We start from the raw sequence: 17,933 nt of genomic DNA, 5'->3' as shown, positions 1-17,933 counted from the left end.
AATTCAGTGAGCAGCAAGACTGGTAAACATATACTCTCACACGTAAATTGCCCTTTCTTTGTAAATTAAGGATTCTAACTAGAACATCAATTTCATGTCAAATGGAGTGTAATCTTATGCTATCATAAGAATTAATGCCTTAGACATTTTCACTGGAGTTTTGGGCCATATGTTGTTTTTAACAACTTTGAAAACTGTGTCTTTGATTCTATAAGATTATTCTCATGATTAATGGACTATCATATCCAGGGATTTAACTCTGGGTGGGATACTGCATAGAGATTATAGGTCCCTGAAATCTGACTAGCTATTCCTCTTTGCTCTCTGTGTGTTCATCCATGTCTGACTCATTTTGACCCCTTGCACTGTAACCCACCAGACTCCTTCCTCTGTCCATTGGATTTCCCAGGCAAGAATACTGGAGTGGGTTGCCGTTTCCTCCTCCAGGGGATATTCTGGACCCAGGGATTGAACCTGCATTTCCTGTATCTCCTGCATTGGCAGGCAGAGGCTTTACCACTTAGCCACCTGGGAAGCCCTGTCTTCATCAGTAACTACCTCTGTCACCTTGGAAGTGTCCTCTCTGAAGGAGATAGCAAGCCAGACTCCACCACTTACATTACTGTGATCCCTCAGTGCATAAAGGAGGAGGATGCCCCCTCAGATAATGATAGTGGCATCTGTATGAGCCCTGACTCCTCTCTGGGCTCTCCCCATCATAGCCCCTCCATCTCCAAGGGCTCTCCAAATAAAAGCCTGCCATCTCCAGGTACCCTCAGTGTCTCTTCCCGCCCCAAACCCTACGACCCTCCTGGAGAGAAGATGGTAGCAGCAAAGTAAAGGGTGAGAAGCTGGACAAGAAGCTGAAGAAAATGGAGCAGAACGAGACAGCAGCCACTAGGTACTGCCAGAAGAAGAGGGCAGAACAGGAGGCCCTCACTGGTGAATGTAAAGAGCTAGGAAAGAAAAATGAGGCTCTGAAAGAGAAGGCAGATTCCTTGGCCAAGGAGATCCAGTATCTTAAAGATCTGATAGAAGAGGTTCACAAGGCAAGGGAGAAGAAAAGGGTCCCCTAGTTAGGGTAGTCAGGATTATGTGCACTTGTATATAGAAGGCTGAAGCTGTGTTTTAATAAATTATTTTGTAGTGGGGAAAAAAAGCTATTTCTTGCTCACAGCCTATTTTCCACATTTGAAACATCACCTCCCTCCCTATCTCCTGGAACTCCCCATCAGCCTTCCTGGCTTTAATTTTCTTCCTAGCATCTGCTACACTCCATATTTTAAACCTCTTTTTTTTTTTTTTTGCCTCCACCTCTTTAGCTTGCAAGTCCTGGGAAGAAAGATTCACTTCACCTCAGCTCTTTGTAGATCACCTGGTACATAACTGGTGCTTACTGAATGTTTATTCAAAGAATCAGTAAAATGAGGTTAATATTAACACCTACTTCATAGAGTTGTAGACATTTCAATACATTGTGTATTAATGTATGCAAAACACCAACAACAGTACTTAGTACATAGTAAATGTCCAGTAGTTTTAGCTGTTATTAATACTCTCAAAGAAGTTTGTTAATAAAATCGTAGGTAGTAATTCTAGAGCAGATCTTTATTTGAAATTCTTTTCCTTTTAGTCAATGAACTTGTAGCATTGTAGCATCCCTTTTCATTTGCTAAACTAGAAGACATCATCACTAAAAACTTCCCAGCTTCCTGAGGGTAACTTGTGGTTGACTTTGCTACATTGGGAGGGGAAAGATGGGGACTTTATCCACTTACTAGAATAATGTAGTCACTCACTGAAGATTGAACAGAAACTCAAGCCCAGGGCCAAGGGCATGGGATTTGAAGTGAAAGATAATATTAATAATCTTATATTAATTAATACAATTAATTAATAATCTTATATTAATTTCTAATGCTTTTATTATTTACTTAAATTATTCATTCATGAGAGCTCAAAAAAGTTATTGTATTGTTATTTAAATTTAATTAGTTCATATGTGCAGTCTTTTTTTCTTATTCTTTCCAAGGGCAGTGATCTTGCATTAGGCATTCCAGAAGGATCCTGTTCTTGTCCCACCAGTATCTTCCCTTCTTTCGTTTTGGCCATTGAGTCATTTACCAAGTCTAGTGACTCTGTTGGCTGCTGAGCCATTGAGAAGATCAAATTAGCCATATGTGCCTTGTTCTTGCTTCTCGGTATCTATCACTCTTTATTCTCTTGAAACACTAGGATTTTTGCTATGTGTAAATAACCTGTAATAAGTGAAAACAAGTGAAAGTGTTAGTTGCTCAGTCATGTCTGACTCTTTGCAACCCCGTGGACTGTAGCCTGCCAGACTCCTCAGTCCATGGGATTCTCCAGGCAAGAATACTGGAGTTCGGCAGCCATTCCCTTCTCCAAGGGATCTTCTCAACCCAGAGATTGAACCTAAGTCTCCCACACTGCAGGCAAAGTCTTTACTGCTGAGGCACCAGGGAAGCCCACCTGTATAACACCAAAAATAGAAACATTAAAATTAACATTAATATGGATGGTTCCCTGAGTCTCAAAGGGAAGACCATAATAGACAGATTCCTCACTTTTTCACTCTTGGTCCATTTCCTCTAATCTCATTTTCTTCAAGAATTTCCAATTAAAATATTAATTCATTCATTGTAAAAATAATTTTTAAGCACCTATCATGAGTTCAACAACAAACAAGATAATTAATTCTTCAATCTCATAGAGACCGAAGAAAAGACTGATTGAGCATTGTTTCCAGTGACTAGAGTAGTCTCTCTTTCTCCTCCTCATCATTTTACATTTAAAGCCTTCTTCTGAGAAGGCCAACCTGAATGCCTGGTCCTCAGTGGTCTTTATCTAACAACTAACATGTGGTATTGGTGTCAGTGTTCCTAGCTAGGTAAAGAAGCTATACAAAGTAATGTCTCCCTGATTAAATTATTAAAGCTTCTTAGGAGGAAAACAAATTCTCATAATTTTCTAAACAATATTGAAATTTCAAGGACCAGAAGAGTCTTATCATTTATTTTGCAAAATTTAAGATTTTGCTATTAAATTTACTACTTAGGGCTTTATTACATTATTCCTGGGTTAACTGTATCTACATTTAATTTTTTTAACCCTGTTTGATAAGAAGTAATATGGCTTAGTGGTAAAGAACCTGCCTGCCAATGCAGAAGTCATTGGTTCTATCCCTGGATTGAGAAGATACCCTGGAGAAGGAACCGGCAATCCACTTCAATGTTTTTGCTTGGGAAATCCCAAGGACAGAGGAGCCTGGCAGGCTATGGTCCATAGCGTGGCAAAGTCAAACACAGTCAAACACAAGTTGCTAAATTAGCAACTAAACAATTTTCTTCACAGCTTTGAAACATTAGAAGAGGAATAAAATATTCTGTTTGGCTGAACAACTTATGGTAGAAAAATAGTTTCTGGCTCGCAGAACTTTAAAACTATATACAAATAGTTTTAAATGGTTGACAGAAATTCAGTAATCCAGCATTGAAAAGGGATTATAATTTTAAGTGTGTATTCAAAATAAAATGCAGTGTATGTGAAAATTTTGATTGCAAAGAGCTGTTGGCATAGAAAGGGTTATTATTTCACAGTCCCATTTTAGTTTTTCAAAAATATGCGTTTGTATTCTTAAAAAAAAAAGGACTGTAAATTATATATATCAAAAGTTAGGGAGGGTTATCTCTAGGAAATAATATTATAGGTGATTTTATTTTCTTCTTTTTCTTTGTGTGTTCTAAATTATACATTGTTGCTGTTCAGTCACTCAGTGGTGTCTGACTCTGCAACCTGATGGTATGCAGCATGCCAGGCCTCCCTGTCCCTCACCATCTCCCAGAGTTTGCTCAAGTTCATGTTCTGTTGCATTGGTGATGCTTTCCAGCCATCTCATCCTCTGATGCCCTCTTCTCCTTCTGCCTTCAATCTTTCCCAGCATCAGGGACTTTTCCAATGAGTCAGCTGTTTGCATCAGATGACCAAAATACTGGAGCTTCAGCTTTGGCATCAGTCTTTCCGGTGAATATTCAGGGTGATCTCCCGTAAGATTGACTGATTTAATCTCTTTGCTGTCCAAGGGACTGTCAGGAGTCTTCTCCAGCACCACAGTTTGAAGGCATCAATCCTTTGCCATTCTACCTTCTTTACGGTCCAGCTCTCACAAGCGTACATGACCACTAGGAAGGCCATAGCCTTGACTACACAGACTTGTGTCTGCAGAGTAATGCCTCTGGTTTTCAGCACACTGTCTAGGTTTGTTATTGATTTCCTACCAATAAGCAGTCTGATTTCATGGCTGCAGTCCCTGTCCGCAGTGATTTTGGAGCCCAAGAAGAGGAAATCTGTCACTAACTTCTGCCTCTTCCCCTGCTATTTGCCATGCAGTACTGGTGCTGGATGCCATGATCTTAGATTTGTTAATATTTTTTAATATTTATTTATGATTAAAGTCATAAGCTGGCTTTTTCACTCTCCTTCACCCTCATCAAGTTCCTCTTCATTTTCGGCCATTAGAGTGGTATCGTCCACATACCTGAGGTTGGTGATGTTTCTCTCGCCTATCTTGATTCCAGCTTGTAAACTCATGCAGCCTGACACTTCTCATGATGTGCGGAGTATATAGCTTAAACAAACAGGGTGACAGCGGGCAGCCCTGTCCTACTGTTTTCTCTATCTTGAACCAATCAGTTGTTCCATACAGGGTTCTCACTGTTGCTTCTTGACCTGCATATAAGTTTCTCAGGAGACAGGTAAGATGGTCTGGTATTTCCATCTCTGTAAGAGCTTTCCACAGCTTGTCATGATCCACACAGTCAAAGGCTTTAGGATCACTGCCTTGGCATGGCGAAGGGGCTTGCGTAACTCAATGAAGTTGTGAGCCATGCCATGCAGGGCCACCCAAGACTGCCAGGTCAAAGCAGAGAGTTCTGACCAAACCCTGAACCACTGAAGGGGGGAATGGCAAACCACCCCAGTATACCTGCCATGAGAACCTCATGAACTGTATAAAAGGCCAAAAATTATACATAATGAATATTTATTACTTATGTAAAAATACATAAATTTGATTATGAAAAATAGAATTGCTGCTGTCCTCTTACCTAGTGGAAATGATGAATAATTTTTGTTGATATTCCTTTTGGTCTGATTTTTGGAAAAGTAATATTTGTGTTGTTTGGAATGTGTTCTCAGTCACACAGTCGTGTCTGACCCTGCTGTCCCATGGACTGTAGCCCACCAGGCTTCTCTGTCCATGAAATTTTCCCGGCAAGAATATTGGCCTGCTCTGCTATTTCCTACTCCAGGGAATCTTCCTGACCCAGGAATCAAACACGCATCTCTTGTGTCTCCTGCGTTGGCAGGCGGATTCTTTACCACTGAGCCACCTGGGAAGCCCATATTATAAAGGATGAAGAAGAAAATTTTGAAAATAACTTTTACTCCTACCTCTCAAAAATAATCACTGTTAAAATAACAGTAATTTTTTTCTTGCTGTATTATATATATGTACATACACATATATGGCAGTATACTTATAGATCTGTATCATTTATGCATATGTAAAGGAGTGCGTCAAGGCTGTATATTGTCACCCTGCTTATTTAACTTATATGCAGAGTACATCATGAGAAACCTGGGCTGGAGGAAGCACAGGCTGGAATCAAGATTGCCAGGAGAAATATCAATCATCTCAGATATGCAGATGACACCACCCTTATGGCAGAAAGTGAAGAGGAACTAAAGAGCCTCTTGATGAAAGTGAAAGAGGAGAGTGAAAAAGTTGGCTTAAAGCTCAACATCCAGAAAACTAAGATCATGGCATCCAGTCCATCACTTCATGGCAGATAGATGGGAAAATAGTGGAAACAGTGTCAGACTTTATTTTTCTGGGCTCCAAAATCACTGCAGATGGTGACTGCAGCCATGAAATTAAAAGATGCTTACTCCCTGGAAGGAAAGTTATGACCAACCTAGATAGCATATTCAAAAGCAGAGACATTACTTTGCCAACAAAGGTCCGTCTAGTCAAAGCTATGGTTTTTCCAGTGGTTATGTATGGATGTGAGAGTTGGACTATAAAGAAAGCTGAGTGCTGAAGAATTGATGGTTTTGAACTGTGGTGTTGGAGAAGACTCTTGAGAGTCCCTTGAACTGCAAGGAGATTCAACCAGTACCTTCTAAAGGAGATCAGCCCTGGGTGTTCATTGGAAGGCCTGATGTTGAAGCTGAAACTCCAATACTTTGGCCACCTGATGCGAAGAGCTGACTCAGTGGAAAAGACCCTGATGCTGGGAAAGACTGAGGGCAGGAAGAGAAGGGGATGACAGAGGATGCGATGGTTGGATGGCATCATCAACTCGATGAACATGGGTTTGGGTGGACTCCGGGAGTTGGTGATGGACAGGAAGGCCTGGTGTGTTGCAGTTCATGGGTTCACAAAGGGTCAGACATGACTGAGCAACTGAACTGAACTGAACTGATGATACATAAATATGTGCATATATCTACACACATGTACATATATATGCTTTTATATTCAGTGAACATCATAACAAAAATATCTCATTCATTTGGAATGCTTCTCAAACCATACATTTCATGAATTTCTATTCAGATTAATCTGTTTTTTCTTTTACTTATTTCTAAGAAAAGACTAACAGAAAGAAACTGGTAAATTGTTGAATTTATCTTGGTTAAGTATACTTTATCATGTACTAGGTATTTCAGTGTAATATTTTCTAAGACCACAAAAAGTCATTTCCCTACTCATGAATTGTAAATCCCTTGTATTATTTAGCATCTAAACCTGCAATGATCAATTTATATACAAAGTTTTCTTGTAAACTAGACTTTAAAAATACAGCAACCAGAATAGATAGAGTCAATACTTTATAGTGTCATTCATTAAAGGCAGTAATCAAAAGTCTGATGGTCAGTTTTTGTTTGCAATCTTATTCAGTAAATCTGGATTTTATTTCATTCTGGATACTCTGCTGAAAGGGATTATCATTGATACGTGTTAAACTTCTTCAGAGAGGATGTAATTAGGGTTTATTTCATTAACTGGCATTTTAATTCTTTCATCTAAGTGTTTCATTTATCCAGGTGCAGGAAATAACAGTCGATAGCATTGTTGTTGTTGTTGTTTAGTCACAAAGTTATGTCCAACTGTTTTTGACCCCATGGACTGTGTAGCCCCCTAGGCTTCTCTGTCCTTGGGATGTCCCAGGCAAGACCACTGCAGTGGGTTGCCACTTCCTTCTCCAGGCGATCTTCCTGACCCGGGAATTAAACCCTGGTCTCCTGTTTGGCAGGCAGATTCTTTATCACTGAGCCACCTGGGAAGCCCGTCGATAGAATAGGTTATGCTAATATTACCTTAGCAACTCTCAGGAAAAGGATAAACAATGAAAATGTATAGGAGAGCAGAGGCAAGTTTAGTGCTCTCTAAGCTTTGGTGATTTTCTCTAACTTTGTCCTGTTCCCACCTTTAGGGTTGCGCTGATTGAAATACAGATGTACTTCCCTAAAACAGCCAGCCAAAGCGTGTGATAGATAGAACAAAATACTGTTCTTCAGATACAAGCTACAACTCCACTCATCCCCCAAATAAAAAACCAGGCATGGATTTATTTAATCATAAATCAAGCAACAAATGTTTACACTGCTATGCATATGAATACACATCTTATCACTATGTCTACTCACATAAATATTGAGCATCTGCTGTGTTAAAGGGGGCTTCCAGTGTGGCTCAGCTGGTAAAGAATCCACCTGCAATGTTGGAGACCTGGGTTTGATCCCTGGGTTGGGAAGATCCCCTGGAGAAGGGAAAGGCTACCCACTCCAGTATTCTGTCCTGGAGAATTCCATGGACTGTATAGTCCTTGGGATCACAAAGAGTCAGATATGACTGAGCGGGCCCTATTGTATGTACCAGAAATAGAAAGGGGTAAAAAGGACTAATTACTTGACCTCAAACAGTTGCATTCTAGATGGATACACAAGAAACAAGGAAAAAAATAAATACATGATATGATTTCAGTTAGTGGCTCATGCTTTGTTAATGTTATGGAACAGTATCACACCAAGGTATGAATTGTTAATGTACATCATTTCTCAAACTTCAGTGTGCATTCAAATCATTTGGGATCCTTTTAAAATGCAGATTATTCAGTAGCTCTAGGATGGTGGCTAGAAGCACGCATGTCTAATAAACTGCTGGGCTGAAGACAACAGTCTTGAGTTGCAAGATATAATATCATTTTTGTATAGTTAGTTTGACTAAAAGGTGGGTAATGTATCTTAAAGGAAGAGTGGGTAATGGGTGATGGGCTATGAGAAGGGGAAAAGATAGGAAAAAGGAGAAAGTATAATAAACAGAATAGAACAGAAATGCAGATAAAAATAGAACACACAGGCTACCAAAAACAGCATCTCCTTCCATATTCTCTGTCTTAGAACTATTCCTGCTTGTTACGGACTAAAATAAAAAAACTAAAGTCCTAAGAGTAAAATTAAATATATTACTGATGCCTATGTTTGCAAGAACTGGTAGAGTTTGTGCAGTTTCAGTGCCAGGATAAATGTGCATATTTAAATAATGTAGATTTATCGTTTTATTATTGGAAACCCATATTTACTTGGTTATATTGAGTATGGCTGTTTTTATATATATTTGTTAGGTAAGAAGTTTTATTATGATCATTATTATTTTTCCCTGGACATAGCCTTGAATGAAATAGTCCTTATTTTGTGTCTTTTATAATGCCCCACAGACAGCAAAGATTAAGATACCTGAGGACTAGACTAAAAGGTTGGTAAAATTACATCTTTTTGTGCAGTTTATTTGTTTCCTTTACCTCTTGGAAAAATACCTGTTTACTTCCCTGAGTGATAGGGAATGTTATAGTCTTTGGTATGACGTTAAAACTCCAGAAGAGCATGCTAGAATCTGTACTGCCTTAAGCATACTTAATGGTATCAGCTACATTATGATTAAATAATCGTTTACTAAGTTATAAATCTGTCCAAAAAATGATGTTCAGTGTTGAAATTCCAGGAATATGTTGCAGTGCTTTCTGAATCATAGTTAGCTGTACAAACTTAGAAAGATGGATTTATGATCTTTTGAAAATAAAAAATTGCTTTTATTCAATTTGATATCAGAAATTAGAAAAAGAAGGAGACTAATATTGAGTGCCTATCCTAGGCTTGACACACAATACATTTTATTAAATGTAATCAAAACAATCCAACAAGGAAGTCATTTACCCCATTAAACAATTGAAGAAATTGAAGCTTGTCTTCCAAGGTTGCATGAGAAGACAGGAAGCTTTTTTTTAAGCCGCAGACATATGTCTTCTATATTATTGCTTGCCTCTCTCTCTGTTCCAGAAATATTTATGATGAAAACTGAAACCTTGCTTTGTCTTTGACCTATTGATAGATTTGAAGGGTCGTTGGGTAATGAGGAATAACTTCTTTTTTCATCAGATGGTTATAATGAAAGCAGTTCAAGTATGATAGCAATAAAGGCTTCTATCTTTTTTCAGTCTCCACTGAGTTTTGCTAATTACCAGAAAACCTGTCCTTATTCCAAATGAGGATTTAATCAATTGACAAATAAAAACAAAAGATAAAAATACTACACTAAAAGTTACTTTTTTGAAAAAACAATATTAGAAAGTTTCTATTTTGAAAAGCATTTGGTATGTTTTAAAAATTAAACATATAATGATCTTTTGCAACTTAATTCATAAGGAAGTTTATTTTCTGATGCTTAACTATTTTATTGTTTTGCTAAGTTTACAGTGTAATATTGGATGCTAAAAAATTACACACAATTATCTTGCCTTAGGATATCTGTAATTTTCCTCTAGGATTATATGTATTTTAAAAGAGTAAAGACAAGTTAATTTCAGTTAATAGTTTTGACGATTGCTTAGATTACCTGAGCATTAGGTGATTTGTGGTAAGCTGGTTTATTTCATATATTATCTGAATAGCAGTGTTTCCTCCCCATTTTTCCATCATCATACATAAAGAAAATAATCTTTTCTGTAATTTCATTTGCATGTTGTAGAGTAGGGGTAAAGACATTTGCTCGATCTGTAATCTTGATCATTTTATTCCTGTATTTGAGGAATGTATAGAGTTCAATCTATAAAACAAATATATTTTCATTATAGAAAGTCAGAATAATTATTAAGTATATTAGATATTAAAAATAACTTCTATTATTAGTTATGTATTAAATAAAATTGCTCATGACTCCATCAATCAGCAATAACCTCTAGGTATCTTGGATTTATATAGCTAGTCTATTCGTATGCTTTCAAAAATTTGTCTTGAGTTTCTACTGCATAGTTCTGAATATGTATACATATTAAAAGACTTTATTTTTTAGAGCAGTTTTAGATTTACAGCAACTGAGAGGGAGATACAGAGATTTCCCATATAGTCTCTGCCCTGTCACCCCCAATGACATATATAGCCACTCCCATTATCATCATTAACCACAGTGGTACATCTTTTTTGCCATTTAAGAATGAACCTACATTAACATACCATAATCCTTCAAAGTCCATAGTTTACCTTAGGGTATACTGTTGGTATTGTACAATCTAAGGGTTTGGACAAATGTATAATGATATGCATCCATCATTAATGGTATCATGGAGTATTTTTACTGCATTCCTCTCCCTTCTATTCCAGACCCCTGGCAATCCCAGATCTTTTTACTGTCTCTACAGTTTTGCTCTTTCCAGAATGTCATATAGTGGGAATCATACTATGTATGGCCTTTTCAGAGTGGCTTATTTCACTTAGTAATAACCATTTAAGGTTTTTCCCCCACGTTTTGTCATTGTTTGATAGCTTACTTTACTTATTAGTGCTGAATATTTCCTTGTATGGGTGAACCACAGCTTATTCATTCACCTACTGTAGAACATCTTGATTGCTCCCAAGTTTGGGCAATTATGAATAAAGCTGCTATAAATATCTGTATGTAGATTCTTGTGTGGACATAAGTTTTCCAGTTCATTTGAATAAATACCAAGGAGTGCATTTGTTAAACTGAATGATAAGAATATGTTTAGTTTTGTCAGAAACCACCAAAATGTCTTCCAAAATAGTTGTACCATTTGCATTTCCACCAGTGATTGATGAGAGTTCTTGTTCCAAATTCTTGGTAGCATTTGATATTGTCAGTGTTCCAAATTCTAATAGGTATATAATAGGTGTATAGAGCTATTTCATTGTTATTTTAATTTGCATTTCCCTGATGACATACAAGTGGATCATCTTTTCATATGCCTATTTTCTACCTATATATCTTCTTTGGTGAGGTATTTAAAAACGTTGATTTTAAATTGATTTGGTTGTTTTCTTAATTGTTGAATTTGAGTTCTTTATAAATTTGGGAAAACAGTCCTTTTCTAAATGTATCTTTTGCAAATATCTTCTCCAAATCTATGGCTTATCTTCTAATTCTCTAGACATTGTCTTTTGCAGACATGTTTTTTCATTTTAATGAAGTCCAGCTTATGAATTATTTATTTCATGGATCATAACTTCAGTGTTGAATCTAAAAATGCGTCATCATACCCAAAGTCATCTAGGTTTTCTCTTCTGTTATTAATGTCATCTAGTTTTATAATTTTATATACATTTATGTCTAGGATCCATTTTTAGTTAATTTTTGTGATTGTTGTAAGGTTTGTATCTTGATGCCTTTTTTTTTTTGCATGTGACTATTTAGTCATTCCATCACCAATTGTTGAAGTGACTTTTTTTTTGCCGCATTGTATTGTTTTTCTCCCTTGCTTAAAGATTAGTTAACTATGTGATTCTACTTTTTGGCTCTTTATTGTGTTCCACTGAACTGTTTGATTATTCTTTTTCAAGACCACACTGTCTTGATCACTGTAGCTTTATCATAAGTATTGAAGTAGTGTAGTGTCAGTCTTCCAACATTGTTCTTCACCTTCAATATTAAGCCTCCTACTCTGGATCTCTTCCCTCTCCATATAAACTTTAGAATCAGTTTGTCCATATCTGTAATTTTCTGATATTTTTATTGTGATTGAATTGAATCTATAGAGCAAATTGGGATGAACAGACATCTTGACACTATTGAGTTTGTCCATCCATGAACGTAGCAGTCCACGGGGTCGCTAAGAGTCGGACATGACTGAACGACTTTCACTTTTCACTTTCATGCCTTGGAGAAGGAAATGACAACCCACTCCAGTGTTCTTGCCTGGAGAATCCCAGGGACGGGGGAGCCCGGTGGGCTGCCGTCTATGGGGTCACACAGATTTGGACACGACTGAAGTGACTTAGCAGCAGCAGTTCTTATTTGATTTTGGTTATCAGAGTTTTGTGATTTTTATCATATTGATATTATACATATTTTGTTAGATTTATACCTAAGTATTTCACTTTGAGGAGGGACAAAGAAAAAGCTAGAGGGACTATTGTAAGTGGTATTCCATTTTTAACTTCTAATTCCACTTGTTTATGGTTAGTAAGACATTTTCCTCAGGAAAAAATATTCAAAAATTTATTATCAGTGGACCTGCCTGAAAGAAAAGTTAAAAGAAGTTTTTTAGTGAGAAGAAAAGTAATATAGATCAGAAGTTCAGATCTGTAGCATCAAAGAAGGAATAACTGAAGATAAAATTTAAATATATATATATATTTCCTACTTGTGATTGATCTAGAAGATAATAGTTTGTTCAAAATAATATCAACAATATATTTAATAATGTGGGCTGCCGTCTATGGGGTCGCACAGAGTCGGACATGACTGAAGTGGCTTAGCAGCAGCAACAGCAGCTTATATAATATATGATATCAATTTTACATACATTTGCTTGTGTATTTATATAGTGAAAGTGAAAGTGAAAGTGAAGTCGTGTCCGACTCTTCACGACCCTGTGGACCTATGTAGCCTACCAGGCTTCTCTGTCCATGGGATTCTCCAGGCAAGAATACCAGAGTGGGTTACCATTTCCTTCTCCAGGGGATCTTCCCAACCCAGGGATCGAACTCGGGTCTCCTGCATCAGAGGCAGACGCTTTAACCTCTGAGCCACCAGGGAAGCCCTAATGACATAAATGAAAGCAGTAATATAAAGTATAGGAGGGAGGAGTAATCATTTTATTATTATACGGTACTAAAACCATCTATAAAGTGGTACAGTGTTATTTGAAAGTGGACTTGGATTAGTTGTAAATGCATATTGCAAGCTCTAAGATAACACCACTAAAAATGTTTTTGAGTATGACTGATATGCTAAATAAAAAAGAAGAAAAATGGAATCATATAAAATGTTCAATAAAAGACAATGGCAGAAAAACAGAAGAGAAAACTGGAACAAAAAACAGGGTAACAAAAACAGAAAACAAATGCTTTTTCCCTGGTCTCTTCAAATTGTACTCCCTTCCTTTTGGTATGTATGCCTTGTAATTTTTCTTGATAACTAGACATAATGTGGGCTTCCCAGTGGCACTAGTGGTAAAGAACCCATCTGCTGGTGCAGGAGACATAAGAGACACGGGTTCGATCCCTGAGTTGAGAAGATACCCTGTAGGAGGGCATGGCAGCCCACTCCAGTATTCTTGCCTGGAGAATCCCATGGGCAGAGGGCAGGCTACAGCCATAGATTTGGGAAGAGTAGGATACAACTGAAGGGACATAGCACACAGAGCACAAACGTGATATACTCTGTAAAAAGAGCTGTTGCAAATAGACCTTTAGTAATGCAGTGGTGAGGTGTGGGGAGGAGGCTTTCTAGAGTCCTGGGATTTAGGTCTCAGTCCTTTAGTAAGCCTATGCCTGTCAACTGTGAACCTCACAAGAGTTTCTCCATTTATCCCCTTTAGGTGAAAGGGGATGGTTATAGTGGGCTACAGTTAGTTGTTTCCCTTCCTGTGGTCAGTTCAACTCCGAAAATACCTTAGTAGATTAGGCTGTGATTAAGTAGTTTTTCCTGAGGGCAGTCCTTGTTAAGAAGACTAGAGTGCTCTGGAGTATTTAAGGTTGTTTCCATTTCCTTAGGAATACTGTTCCCCAATATTTGCTGTGGGAATCTGGTCAAGCTCCTAGAGCTAAACCTCAAAATAATGTGTCCCCTCCAACCTTTTAGCTGAACCCTCTTGGAGACTTTAACTCTCAGACTTGTCCTCTGTTGAGTATCCAGCAATTTGTTAATTGCACCTCAGAAGCCACGGCCACGAGCATCACAACCAGAGAGGAGCCTCCACTTGCACAACTGGAGAAAAGCTGGTGCTGCAATGAATACCCAGCACAGCCAGACATAAACAAACAAAAAATTAATCAAAGAAGACTTGTCGAATTTTTAGTCTGTTCAGCTTTCTGTTTGTTAGGATAGAGTGGTGACATCCAAAGCTCCTTAAATATGGAACCCGAAACAGGTAGTCCTATACTTCTTATTTTACTAAAATGAGAACCTACAAAATTGACAGTTTTGTAACTTGAATTTTTTCACTTATGTCATAAACTTGTTCTTTACTGTTAAATGTTCTTTGATAGAATTTTAATTAGTGACAATATCTTTTATCACATCAGATATTTTTATCTGGTCTGTTATTGCTTAGACTGCTCCTAATTATCCGCATTATAAACAGATCTTCTGTGAGCATTCATAGAGATAAATATTTTGCACATCTATGATTATGTTCTCAGAGTAAAGAAAATAGCTCTTCCTAACCTAATTCCACAGATGAATTAGCAGAAAATATCCTAGATACTGCTACAGTGGAACAGCATATACCTCTTAAGATACATTAAATAAAATCAGTTCTCTTGTTCTTTCATCAATTCATAAAGTGATCAAGCCAGTTCTATACAACCTTTCACTGTTTGGGGGTGTGTATGAAAGAGCATGAGAGAGAAAGAGAGAATGAGGTGCTTATGGAAGTGCCTTAAATTGTTAGAGAAATAAAGGCTGTTTTTCATGCCATTTCAAGCAAGACTGGTACTGGGAGAATCTGGAAATCCCAGGTGCTTTTGTACTTTTATTTTGTAAATTTCTTAAGACAGGAAAAAAAAAAAAAAAGAAAACCAACACTCCTTCTTAGGTGCAGCATGGGGACAGCTCCTCTCCAGAGGACATCATTCTTTTACTCTGCTTCTCTGCTGGGAATGGTGACTTCATTTTTGAGATAAAATGACACCAAAATTCTAGCCACCTTCATCTATATATAGATCTTCATCTGTACCGCCTTTGACTCTTCTTCCTTGTCATCTTGTCAATTTCCTTTTGCCAGAGGAACTTGGAACACACCTGTGCTTGAACTATTATTTATTTTTTTGTCTGGTAGCAATGAAGTGAAGGCTACCATGGTGAACCATGGGGCATCTTAGTAACATTGTATTAAGAAAAGACTTACTGTAGGATTTAGGATTGTATTGTGATTTGAGGAAGGGTTCATGGAAGCAGGGCTTTGCTATTGTTTGCTTGCTGTCAAAAAGTGGGTGTAATTTTATGATTTGCATAATTAATGACTCTTACTGAGAAGCTGGGTAACCAGCTCTCCCAGCAACTGAGGAGTTTCTGGGGCACAGTGTTTTCAGCACACAACCTCCCCCAAATCCCAAGCAAACTGAAAGAAGTTGGTTACCTTACCTGGAAGGTCAAAATGAAAAGAGGCTGAGGCTAGACTTGGTAAGGAAGTAAAGTCACTCACAGGAGCCAGGATTCAGGATATCTGGTTCCTTTTGTGGTTTGGATGATGTTCATGTTTTTGCCTGGATTCAGACATGATTACAAAGTAGCCTGATCTCTGACTGGATCCATCATGGTGGCAGCGTGGTCTAGTGGTGGTGATTTTCTGTGAGGTTGTTGGTGTTCAACAGGACAGGAGGCCACTGCCTAGCAACAGCAAGCCCTTCAGAAGGTATCAGGACAATTTCTAGCTGTCAGGAGCTGTTTACCTTTCCTCCAGTACCCTTCTTCGGGGATTTGAGGGGTACTTTTGTGGTTGGCCAAAGACAGACGACAATTGTGAGTGTCTGTTGTGAGAGCCTTGGTTTCAGTCATATTGGTTCTGTGCCCTAAAGAAATGCTTTGGACTTTGGACAATAAAGATATTGTCCATCTCTCTTCACACAACTCTTTTCTTCAATAAAGTTTTTTAAATGGTTAAGACCAAATGCTGAATTACTGTTACATTTTAAACAATCAAATACTTTTCTCCTTCTTATATTCAAAATTCACATTAGCATATTTTAGTGTTCTTAATAGTAAATACCATAAAGAAAACCATATCATTTAATTGAAGACTCTTTTTTCACAGGACACATTAGCGTTTTGATGAACACTAATATTTCACTATTAAACCAGCATTTCATAGAAATATTAGTTTATTTTGTGATTGTCTCCTAGTTATGCCTATTGTTTTTAAAAATTGGAAATATACATAAAGGGTAAATAATTGTTCTGAGTTAAATTGTTCTGATTTTAAATGGATAAATTTTCTTATTTACAGTCATTGAAAGGAGATAGTTTCATGTTTTTCAGATTTTCTGTTTTAATATAAAGTGGTATTTGGATTTTTTGGGGGAAAATATTTACCTAGTAGATGAAAATATGTATTTGATTTAGTTTAATAGCTAAGGTTATAATACTAGTTAAATTATGAGGCATCATTTTAATTATTAACATTGGTTCAATTATTTTGACTATCTTAAACTCAGTTTGGTTGTCCCATATAATAATTAAATCACCTGTTCAGCAATTAGTTTTCATAACAATGGAGGAACTTAATATGGCCTTAGCTGTATTATGGGCTTCCCTGGTGGCTCAGAGGTTAAAGTGTCGGCCTGCAATGCGGGAGACCTGGGTTCGATCCCTGGGTTGGGAAGATTCCCTGGAGAAGGAAATGGCAACCCACTCCAGTATTCTTGCCTGGAGAATCTCATGGACAGAGGGGCCTGCTGGGCTACAGTCCATGGGTCGCAAATAGTCAGACACAACTGAGCGACTCTTGGTATTAGTAGCTGTATCATAATCCATGTTAATGAACTTTCCTTTAGGTTCTGCGGACTACCTGGAGATCACTGTTCCACCAGACCTAAGAAAGGAACAATCTGGGCAAACCAATGAGAGAAAGGAAGCTGGAGAGTTCTTAGAAGCTTCAGGAAGCACCATACCACAGGCAGTGGTGCTTCCTGCTGAGATTCCATGTGAGGTCAGTAAAGACACCTTGTTACTGTTGTAATGGATACTGCATTTCACTAAAATGTAACTAACACTAGAAGCTCCAATATAGAGGTATTTTTGTTTACTCTGTTCTTGGCTGTCCTCAGAATGGCAGAACAATGTCTGGCAGTTAGTAGGCATTTGATATGTATTTGTTGAGTAATAAAATATTGAAACATACATGAAAGCACCATGTTATTAGATGTTACTTGATATGTTGCAATGCAGAAGGCAATGGCACCCCACTCCAGCACTCTTGCCTGGAAAATCCCATGGACGGAGGAGTCTGGTAGGCTGCAGTCTATAGGGTCGCAAAGAGTCAGACACGACTGAGCGACTTCACTTTCACTTTTCACTTTCATGCATTGGAGAAAGAAATGGCAACCCACTCCAGTGTTCTTGCCTGGAGAATCCCAGGGACGGGGGAGCCTGGTGTGCTGCCGTCTATGGGGTCGCACAGAGTTGGGCACGACTGAAGCGAGTTAGCTGCAGCTAGCTGCTGATACGTTGCAAACAGATTTACAATTGCTATATATGTGTGTGTGTGTGTGTGTGTGTATCAAACTGTTCAAAGCAAAGTTGGATTCATATTAACCAGATCAAGGATTTTATTTTCATGAAAGGAAATATGTTCTTGAATAGAATTTGAAAATACTTTAGGACCACCTATCTTCAA

The 17,933-nt window shown here is 37.8% G+C and overlaps 1 protein-coding gene across 1 annotated transcript in view; it reads left to right on the top strand.

Moving 5' to 3' along the window:
- BANK1 (B cell scaffold protein with ankyrin repeats 1) overlaps positions 1-17,933 on the top strand; it is a 320,309-nt gene that overhangs the window by 72,659 nt on the left and 229,717 nt on the right. The window contains exon 3 of the mRNA XM_052642209.1: positions 17,092-17,246. Within this exon, the coding sequence (XP_052498169.1) occupies positions 17,092-17,246 (155 nt within the window). The remainder of the gene's footprint in view (positions 1-17,091; positions 17,247-17,933) is intronic.

This window comes from Budorcas taxicolor, chromosome 6 (assembly GCF_023091745.1).
Source record: "Budorcas taxicolor isolate Tak-1 chromosome 6, Takin1.1, whole genome shotgun sequence".
NCBI classification, from domain to species: Eukaryota; Metazoa; Chordata; class Mammalia; order Artiodactyla; family Bovidae; genus Budorcas; species Budorcas taxicolor.
The sequence above is the reverse complement of the archived record's forward strand: the minus strand, read 5'-3'. Positions and strand labels throughout refer to the sequence as shown.